The sequence below is a fragment of the Symsagittifera roscoffensis genome, chromosome 8 (genome assembly GCF_963678635.1).
Source record: "Symsagittifera roscoffensis chromosome 8, txSymRosc1.1, whole genome shotgun sequence".
Classification (NCBI taxonomy): Eukaryota; Metazoa; Xenacoelomorpha; order Acoela; family Convolutidae; genus Symsagittifera; species Symsagittifera roscoffensis.
This window is the reverse complement of record NC_087069.1, coordinates 36,557,966-36,568,798: the sequence shown is the minus strand read 5'-3', so window position 1 is coordinate 36,568,798 and position 10,833 is coordinate 36,557,966. Positions and strand designations below refer to the sequence as shown.

The 10,833-nt window shown below is 42.9% G+C and overlaps 1 protein-coding gene across 1 annotated transcript; it reads right to left on the bottom strand.

Moving 5' to 3' along the window:
* Nucleotides 1-1,421: 1,421 nt before the first annotated feature.
* LOC134853640 (uncharacterized) lies at nt 1,422-5,119 on the bottom strand. Its single transcript, XM_063869644.1, has 20 exons — nt 5,018-5,119; nt 4,819-4,916; nt 4,657-4,722; nt 4,494-4,559; nt 4,332-4,397; nt 4,170-4,235; nt 3,846-3,911; nt 3,684-3,749; nt 3,521-3,586; nt 3,359-3,424; nt 3,197-3,262; nt 3,035-3,100; nt 2,873-2,938; nt 2,711-2,776; nt 2,387-2,452; nt 2,225-2,290; nt 2,063-2,128; nt 1,739-1,804; nt 1,577-1,642; nt 1,422-1,512 (listed from the first exon to the last, which is right to left on the bottom strand). Exons 1-20 carry the CDS (start codon nt 5,117-5,119, stop codon nt 1,422-1,424), a joined length of 1,413 nt encoding a protein of 470 aa, XP_063725714.1.
* Between the last annotated feature and the right edge of the window lie 5,714 nt (nt 5,120-10,833).

Sequence of the window (10,833 nt, the reverse complement as noted above, 5' to 3'; positions counted from 1 at the left end):
AAATTATGTAACTGCTGTCCCAGTCCTTGCCCAGTATCATCCTGGCGGTACCTCATTCGCGTAGCACTTCAGTTTGCAATCCTCATAACAAGTAAAATATATGAAGAAGATATTCAAATTTCAAAAAACTCTACTAAAAATTGTGGAAATAAAATTACGGTAAAAAATGAAGCAAGCAAAGCTAAAAAAAATGAATGAATCGCTTCGGAGAATTAAAACGATAGGAGAATAGCATTGATTTAAGAATTATAGAAACGCAGACTTTTAATCAGGGACGGAGCTAGGATTTTCTCGACGGAGGGGGGGGGGCGGATTTTCAAAATTTTTTCGAAATTTGGTCGACCAAATTCATTTTCCGAGCTCTCCCAAAGCACTTAAAAAAACTCTATCTTGGACCAAAATGTCTGCGCCGCAGGCAAAAGTTTGATAAAAAAAAACAGGCCACAAGGCGTTTTTAGCCACTTTTTGGAAAATTTTAACCAAGAATCCCGTTTTTTAGGCGCGCGCTCCCCCCATAATATAAGTATATATTGGCGCCGAGGGCGATTTTAGAAAAATTTTAGGTTTGGTTTGTCGAAAATGGATGTCACAAAAGAGGGACCCTTTGGTTGGTGAGAGGGTCGAATTCCTGAGAGCGGGAGAATCATCCGCAAAAATCCGCCCTTGATGTCGAAACAATCAATATTTTCAAATAGCATTTAGTTCAATAAGTTGAACAAGAATTCCCGATAAAACAGATCTTATTACAAAAAAAATATGAAATTAAGGACAAACTAAAAATTTTTCGGCAGGAGAGTCACTTGTGTTTTTTTTCATATTGTAACAATCATATAGTATCATATTTCAATTTTTCTGCTCCAAATCAATCAGAAAAGCTAAAACATTCGGACATTTTTTTGACGCTCGAAGTTCTCATCACAGCTGAAATAACAACTTCAATGTGATCAACAGCGATATACGAGGGGTTCTCAACATGATTTCAGGAGCGGATTAGGTGGGGGGTAGGGATATTCGACTCAGGATTTCGACCCCCTGATAACACGACTCCCTACTTTTTTGCGATTCCTCGATTTGCGTGGAGAAAGTCCATCCGCGAGTTTTTCTTGTTTACAATGACAATCATAATCAGTAGAAACTACGTTGGTAAGTTCTCTAAAATATAGATGGTCCTCGAAGAGAATGCTCTTTTTGAAGATTTAAGAGCGCATTTTTCCAGCATGTATTTGAGTACATTGTTTTTTGGTTTTTCTGCATCGGGACCCATCATTTTTATTTGCTAAATTTAAGGATCAATCGTTTGTACTCGTTACGTCTAGGAACCCATCATTCATGCTTGTTACTTTTAGAGACCTATTAATCATTTTTGCTTCTTCTGGGGACTCATCTACCATAATTGTACCCACTAACAACTGACCTGACGTTCATCCACTCCTGCAGCATTCGGCTGTTACACTTCCCTCCGACCCCTTTGGGTTGATTCCTGTCATGGGATACTTTTCTACTTTTAGAGACCTATTAATCATTTTTGCTTCTTCTGGGGACTCATCTACCATAATTGTACCCACTAACAACTGACCTGACGTTCATCCACTCCTTCGGCATTCGGCTGTTACACTTCCCTCCGACCCCTTTGGGTTGATTCCTGTCATGGGATACTTTTCTACTTTTAGAGACCTATTAATCATTTTTGCTTCTTCTGGGGACTCATCTACCATAATTGTACCCACTAACAACTGACCTGACGTTCATCCACTCCTGCAGCATTCGGCTGTTACACTTCCCTCCGACCCCTTTGGGTTGATTCCTGTCATGGGATACTTTTCTACTTTTAGAGACCTATTAATCATTTTTGCTTCTTCTGGGGACTCATCTATCATAATTGTACCCACTAACAACTGACCTGACGTTCATCCACTCCTGCAGCATTCGGCTGTTTCACTTCCCTCCGACCCCTTTGGGTTGATTACTGTCATGGGATACTTTTCTACTTTTCGAGACCTATTAATCATTTTTGCTTCTTCTGGGGACTCATCTACCATAATTGTACCCACTAACAACTGACCTGACGTTCATCCACTCCTGCAGCATTCGGCTGTTACACTTCCCTCCGACCCCTTTGGGTTGATTCCTGTCATGGGATACTTTTCTACTTTTAGAGACCTATTAATCATTTTTGCTTCTTCTGGGGACTCATCTACCATAATTGTACCCACTAACAACTGACCTGACGTTCATCCACTCCTGCAGCATTCGGCTGTTACACTTCCCTCCGACCCCTTTGGGTTGATTCCTGTCATGGGATACTTTTCTACTTTTAGAGACCTATTAATCATTTTTGCTTCTTCTGGGGACTCATCTACCATAATTGTACCCACTAACAACTGACCTGACGTTCATCCACTCCTGCAGCATTCGGCTGTTACACTTCCCTCCGACCCCTTTGGGTTGATTCCTGTCATGGGATACTTTTCTACTTTTAGAGACCTATTAATAATTTTTGCTTCTTCTGGGGACTCATCTACCATAATTGTATCCACTAACAACTGACCTGACGTTCATCCACCCCTGCAGCATTCGGCTGTTACACTTCCCTCCGACCCCTTTGGGTTGTTTCCTGTCATGGGATACTTTTCTACTTTTAGAGACCTATTAATCATTTTTGCTTCTTCTGGGGACTCATCTACCATAATTGTACCCACTAACAACTGACCTGACGTTCATCCACTCCTGCAGCATTCGGCTGTTACACTTCCCTCCGACCCCTTTGGATTGATTCCTGTCATGGGATACTTTTCTACTTTTAGAGACCTATTAATCATTTTTGCTTCTTCTGGGGACTCATCTACCATAATTGTACCCACTAACAACTGACCTGACGTTTATCCACTCCTGCAGCATTCGGCTGTTACACTTCCCTCCGACCCCTTTGGGTTGATTCCTGTCATGGGATACTTTTCTACTTTTAGAGACCTATTAATCATTTTTGCTTCTTCTGGGGACTCATCTACCATAATTGTACCCACTAACAACTGACCTGACGTTCATCCACTCCTGCAGCATTCGGCTGTTACACTTCCCTCCGACCCCTTTGGGTTGATTCCTGTCATGGGATACTTTTCTACTTTTAGAGACCTATTAATCATTTTTGCTTCTTCTGGGGACTCATCTACCATAATTGTACCCACTAACAACTGACCTGACGTTCATCCACTCCTGCAGCATTCGGCTGTTACACTTTCCTCCGACCCCTTTGGGTTGATTCCTGTCATGGGATACTTTTCTACTTTTAGAGACCTATTAATCATTTTTGCTTCTTCTGGGGACTCATCTACCATAATTGTACCCACTAACAACTGACCTGACGTTCATCCACTCCTGCAGCATTCGGCTGTTACACTTCCCTCCGACCCCTTTGGGTTGATTCCTGTCATGGGATACTTTTCTACTTTTAGAGACCTATTAATCATTTTTGCTTCTTCTGGGGACTCATCTACCATAATTGTACCCACTAACAACTGACCTGACGTTCATCCACTCCTGCAGCATTCGGCTGTTACACTTCCCTCCGACCCCTTTGGGTTGATTCCTGTCATGGGATACTTTTCTACTTTTAGAGACCTATTAATCATTTTGCTTCTTCTGGGGGGACTCATCTACCATAATTGTACCCACTAACAACTGACCTGACGTTCATCCACTCCTGCAGCATTCGGCTGTTACACTTCCCTCCGACCCCTTTGGGTTTATTCCTGTCATGGGATACTTTTCTACTTTTAGAGACCTATTAATCATTTTTGCTTCTTCTGGGGACTCATCTACCATAATTGTACCCACTAACAACTGACCTGACGTTCATCCACTCCTGCAGCATTCGGCTGTTACACTTCCCTCCGACCCCTTTGGGTTGATTCCTGTCATGGGATATTTTGCTACTTTTAGAGACCTATTAATCATTTTTGCTTCTTCTGGGGACTCATCTACCATAATTATACCCACTAACAAATGACCTGACGTTCATCCACTCCTGCAGCATTCGGCTGTTACACTTCCCTCCGACCCCTTTGGGTTGATTCCTGTCATGGGATACTTTTCTACTTTTAGAGACCTATTAATCATTTTTGCTTCTTCTGGGGACTCATCTACCATAATTGTACCCACTAACAACTGACCTGACGTTCATCCACTCCTGCAGCATTCGGCTGTTACACTTTCCTCCTACCCCTTTGGGTTGATTCCTGTCATGGGATACTTTTCTACTTTTAGAGACCTATTAATCATTTTTGCTTCTTCTGGGGACTCATCTACCATAATTGTACCCACTAACAACTGACCTGACGTTCATCCACTCCTGCAGCATTCGGCTGTTACACTTCCCTCCGACCCCTTTGGGTTGATTCCTGTCATGGGATACTTTTCTACTTTTAGAGACCTATTAATCATTTTTGCTTCTTCTGGGGACTCATCTACCATAATTGTACCCACTAACAACTGACCTGACGTTCATCCACTCCTGCAGCATTCGGCTGTTACACTTCCCTCCGACCCCTTTGGGTTGATTCCTGTCATGGGATACTTTTCTACTTTTAGAGACCTATTAATCATTTTGCTTCTTCTGGGGGGACTCATCTACCATAATTGTACCCACTAACAACTGACCTGACGTTCATCCACTCCTGCAGCATTCGGCTGTTACACTTCCCTCCGACCCCTTTGGGTTTATTCCTGTCATGGGATACTTTTCTACTTTTAGAGACCTATTAATCATTTTTGCTTCTTCTGGGGACTCATCTACCATAATTGTACCCACTAACAACTGACCTGACGTTCATCCACTCCTGCAGCATTCGGCTGTTACACTTCCCTCCGACCCCTTTGGGTTGATTCCTGTCATGGGATATTTTGCTACTTTTAGAGACCTATTAATCATTTTTGCTTCTTCTGGGGACTCATCTACCATAATTGTACCCACTAACAAATGACCTGACGTTCATCCACTCCTGCAGCATTCGGCTGTTACACTTCCCTCCGACCCCTTTGGGTTGATTCCTGTCATGGGATACTTTTCTACTTTTAGAGACCTATTAATCATTTTTGCTTCTTCTGGGGACTCATCTACCATAATTGTACCCACTAACAACTGACCTGACGTTCATCCACTCCTGCAGCATTCGGCTGTTACACTTCCCTCCGACCCCTTTGGGTTGATTCCTGTCATGGGATACTTTTCTACTTTTAGAGACCTATTAATCATTTTTGCTTCTTCTGGGGACTCATCTACCATAATTGTACCCACTAACAACTGACCTGACGTGCATCCACTCCTGCAGCATTCGGCTGTTACACTTCCCTCCGAGCCCTTTGGGTTGATTCCTGTCATGGGATACTTTTCTACTTTTAGAGACCTATTAATCATTTTTGCTTCTTCTGGGGACTCATCTACCATAATTGTACCCACTAACAACTGACCTGACGTGCATCCACTCCTGCAGCATTCGGCTGTTACACTTCCCTCCGAGCCCTTTGGGTTGATTCCTGTCATGGGATACTTTTCTACTTTTAGAGACCTATTAATCATTTTTGCTTCTTCTGGGGACTCATCTACCATAATTGTACCCACTAACAACTGACCTGACGTTCATCCACTCCTGCAGCATTCGGCTGTTACACTTCCCTCCGACCCCTTTGGGTTGATTCCTGTCATGGGATACTTTTCTACTTTTAGAGACCTATTAATCATTTTTGCTTCTTCTGGGGACTCATCTACCATAATTGTACCCACTAACAACTGACCTGACGTGCATCCACTCCTGCAGCATTCGGCTGTTACACTTCCCTCCGAGCCCTTTGGGTTGATTCCTGTCATGGGATACTTTTCTACTTTTAGAGACCTATTAATCATTTTTGCTTCTTCTGGGGACTCATCTACCATAATTGTACCCACTAACAACTGACCTGACGTTCATCCACTCCTGCAGCATTCGGCTGTTACACTTCCCTCCGACCCCTTTGGGTTGATTCCTGTCATGGGATATTTTGCTACTTTTAGAGACCTATTAATCATTTTTGCTTCTTCTGGGGACTCATCTACCATAATTGTACCCACTAACAAATGACCTGACGTTCATCCACTCCTGCAGCATTCGGCTGTTACACTTCCCTCCGACCCCTTTGGGTTGATTCCTGTCATGGGATACTTTTCTACTTTTAGAGACCTATTAATCATTTTTGCTTCTTCTGGGGACTCATCTACCATAATTGTACCCACTAACAACTGACCTGACGTTCATCCACTCCTGCAGCATTCGGCTGTTACACTTCCCTCCGACCCCTTTGGGTTGATTCCTGTCATGGGATACTTTTCTACTTTTAGAGACCTATTAATCATTTTTGCTTCTTCTGGGGACTCATCTACCATAATTGTACCCACTAACAACTGACCTGACGTGCATCCACTCCTGCAGCATTCGGCTGTTACACTTCCCTCCGAGCCCTTTGGGTTGATTCCTGTCATGGGATACTTTTCTACTTTTAGAGACCTATTAATCATTTTTGCTTCTTCTGGGGACTCATCTACCATAATTGTACCCACTAACAACTGACCTGACGTTCATCCACCCCTGCAGCATTCGGCTGTTACACTTCCGTCCGACCCCTTTGGGTTGATTCCTGTCATGGGATACTTTTCTACACATGATCCTTCATCATAAAAATATAATCCACTCGACAGAACATAAGATGGTGAAAGTTAATAACAAAAATTATGAAGTTTTAACTTACCAAAAAAACTGTAGAGCTGCATTATAAAGTGTCAGAATAGTTTAAAAAAAATTGGGTGTTTTTTTTCTAAAGCTCTTCACATAGCTAAGCTTGTGTGCTAATTTACTGAGCAGACGCAATCCATTCGTATTCAAAAACAGTGATTTGCAACAAACAACCTAGGTTATTTTCTAGGCATAGATATTGTGCTTTTCGAAATAATCATATATGAGGGGCATACCAATAGCAACTAAGCAATCTAATCGGATGCGCCATTTTTTGGGGGAACATAAACATTTATTTTTCCTTTTGAAATCTTAGCTCTGCAACATTTTTGACGAAACTAACAGAATATAGTTCGTGACGTAAATTTTGTTATAACACAAGTGGGAAGACCTTTTTTTCACTTGTCAAGAGAATAAAAAAATTGTGCATAATCTATTCCAAGGTTAAAGCGATAAATTTATGGTTGATGAGTTAAATTCAGTAGATGAAGGTGTGCTAGGGTTAAATGACCTCATATCAACTTTTATAGAATACAGCCAACAGCAGAGGAGGACAAGTTCTCCTTTGAAAACCATTATTGTATCACCAGTAAAGGTTCTACAAAAATAATGCTCGTCGCAACTTCACTGGTCCCGAGATATCAACGGCCACCGAGATAAACAGATTCCCGGATCAAATGGAGCCTGACCCACTGCAAACCGCTGCTTCCCTTCTGTGCACTGGTGTGCACAGCTTGGGCTCCTTGAACAATTCTTCCCACCTCCGTTCTCATCGTCGGCCACCAGAAAACTCCCGTATTCTAGCTAAAGATTTCTCAACTGCAACTTGTCCTTCCCTTGATTCCAATGAAGGCAGCTGTTTGAGTATCCTTTTCGACCCGCCTCTCGAACTACCCTCAGAAATGTGGGTGGAGAGCTGTCCCTCTGAAACCACATCTTGCTGAGGATTCAGCTCCTTTTGTTCTAATCGATACATCGAGACCAGTACTCTAGCGACTTGAGTCCGTATTTGATAGCTTGCTCCTTCAGGATGAGATTCGTACAGAGCGGCGGCTTGTCTCGCGCTTCGTCTGTGAACTACGCGCATTAAAACACTTGCGTGATAGCTTCGCCTTAATTTTTTTGCATTGAGGCAACCTTAGAGGGTAATCGTTTCTAGTTCAGAGCCTCGTCCTCGTCGTCCTCCACCTCGCCGAAAGCGACTACGTTCTCCAAGACAGAAGGTCTTCTTCTTCTCATAGCTTCATATAGAGAGACAACTCAGGGTACTTTTCACTGGTTTCCAACTCCCTGTCTTCCTCGTGAATTGATGTGGTCTCATTTCGATTAGTTCGTCGGTTGGGTCAATAGTCCTCGATTTTGCTTCTAATAGTCTCGGGAAACTGCTGCTAACACAGCTGTGGACCAGTGACACTGTTCGGATGCCTCTGCCATCCTAAGTCTGCGGTGCCATTGGTCTTGAAACCAATTTTGGGTGCAAAAGCGCCCAGATCCGTACACCCTTCCCTCGGTCCAGTCCACATTTGATTACATCAAAATCGGGATAGCATTCGTATTATTTTCTAGATCGGATCAAAAGGTTGTTCAGCCCGAGAACCGCTAGTGCCTCAATCTCGTCACTCTTTTTCCTTATTTAAGTTTGGCTGTGATTCGTACGCTGGCATCCATAGCTCGTCCATCTGCTTTCTCTAAATGGCACTGGTTTGGTCTTATTTCTGGCTTGTTTTAAAGATCCACTTCGCTTATGGTAAGTTTAGTCGTGACTCCAGTATCCAGTAGTGTTTCTACGCATTTACCTTTCTTGCAAGCATCTGTAACTGACCGGTTGGGACTGTCGTCCATCACCTGTCTGAAACCAGCACGCTCGATGCGTGTCTTGGTCTCCATCTGCACACGCATCGCTAAAATATGCCTATCCACTGATGTTGGGGGTAGTTGATGAAATAGTGACATCACCTGCTCGTGTTCTAATTTCGCCTCACTCAGTCTCTCCACTACTGAAGGGTTGCGTGCGTCAGCCTTCTACGTAGGGTGACTGTTTTCCTGTTGTAATTTGAAAACGGCCGGGACAAATTCCCCTTCGAGTCTTTCTACTGCCCCGGCCATCGCTAGTTTAAGTGGCGTCAGATACTTTGGGGGCATTCTTTTGCCAGATGACTCGTCTGATCGCACTCAAAAATTTTACCTGAATCGCAACTGAGCACCCCTGTCAGACTGGTCATTTCGACCATTAACACACAGGTTAGGGTGAAGCAACTACCGGGGCATTGGCTGGTTCTTGTTCGTATAGAATTTCTGAATGGGAATCGGGGGTAACGTAACCTGACCCTCATTCCCGTAAAGTTTTGCGTTTTTGTCAGAAGGCCGTTCATAACACTTATAAGGTCTTTTTGCAGCGAACTCTGCAAATACATTTGAGCTCCCAGCTCAACCAAACTTTGATCAGTACCCGTGTGTTATCTCTTCAGCTCCGTCCAATTTTGTTGTGCGTCCTTAACCTCTAACTCGTCTCTGGTTGATCCATACAACATGTCTAGTACGCCCTGCAGCTCTCGGTAAATTTTTGTCGTCTCCTGCTACTCTGGCAGGATTGCTCGCCAGTTCCGGAGACTGTGCTGGAACAGCCGCCTGGCTGGAACTTGTAACTATTTCGCGTAGAAGTAGCCTTTGTGTTTCTGCATCGTATAAGCCATCAATTAACTGCTCACGGTTTGTATCGTCCCTCGATGGCGCACCTGTTTGAGACGTCACCTAGTGATCCCACTCACCTCGGGAACTCCCTAAGGCTTCTCTCATTTCCTTGCATAAAGCATTTGAACTTCGCCCAAAATGCCGCTCGACTCTGAAATGTCATCATTCGTTGTTACAATTCTGTCAGCATCCTCCCTAGCGTAGGCTCTGGGAAGCTACCGAGTTCCTCCTTGAAGTTGTTTGGCATTCTCGTGAACTTTTCAAGTGTCCCAGCTTGTCCTAACTTTTTTCTAGTCGTTTTTCTTCCTATCAGTTGGCTTCTGCAACCCAACGAACCCACCCAACTCTGGTAGCTATTGAAGTGAAACATGTCGGATCGGATCGTTTCAACTCCGAACATCCACTGTTGTTTAAAAGGTAACTAGTTGCTCCCACCGCATCCTCGGCCAACAATTCTCGCTCTGCTTTATTAATTTTTGCCCCAAAAAAAGTGAGTTCGATCGCGGCACGTGTAAAGCAACAAAAATCCTGTTTATGGACGATCAAGAAGCACCAATGTAGATTTAGGTATTTGTTATGATGCTGGCAATTATCCTTTAATGCACTGGGTGTACCTTTTTTATCGCTGATGTTCTGGATGTATCTTCACACTCTGGATTGCAAGAATGATCAACTGCCTATAAATCCAGATGGGGGCAATTTGGCTTACCAATCTTATCGAAAGGAAAGGTTCCGCGATCAATGAACGAAACTTCCAAATTGCAAGACAACTACTCGTTGATTCAATTATTTGATTTTCCTAACTAGAGCATCGCAATTATCTTCTTACGCACAGCCTTTCCACAGAACTACTCAACAAGACCTGCTAAAATAAGAAATGTCCCTTGAGATAACTATTCTTTTGATGTACTTTAACTGTAATAATTTTTTTCGAAACTCAATTGTTTGCCTCATTAACGTTATTGTTTTTCAACTAATTGACAACCAACTATACTCTAGCTTAGTACTAAGTGTTTGTGAAATGTCCAAACAGGTTTGCTATGCTTGTCTTTTTATTTTTGTATTCAGTTAGAGTTTTGATTGTCTGTACAAGTCCTAACTTTTACACTGGTACCCTTTCGCAAGGCGCTAAAAAAATTTTTTAGTGGCAACACTTGTTACAGGAGTCAAGTTCATTAAAAGATATCTTAATGAATTCAGCAATTACTAAGTACATTTTCACCTCAATACCAAGTATTGTTCAAATAAGCAAACGAGCAAGAGCTCTTTTTAATTACCCCATGAGCATTCCGGGAGGCGGATGTCCGTTTGCCGATTTAGCTACTTCAGCTCATGGTTCTACTTGTCTTACCTTTTTTTGTTTCAATACCGAACTCTAATG

Coding starts and splice junctions, on each gene's coding strand:
- LOC134853640 (XM_063869644.1), bottom strand. CDS start 5,119: ATGGTAGATGAGTCCCCAGAAGAAGCAAAAATGATTAATAGGTCTCTA. Junction 3,912..4,169: donor CAGGAGTGGATGAACGTCAG/GTCAGTTGTTAG, acceptor ATCCCATGACAG/GAATCAACCCAAAGGGGTCG. Junction 2,939..3,034: donor CAGGAGTGGATGAACGTCAG/GTCAGTTGTTAG, acceptor ATCCCATGACAG/GAATCAACCCAAAGGGGTCG.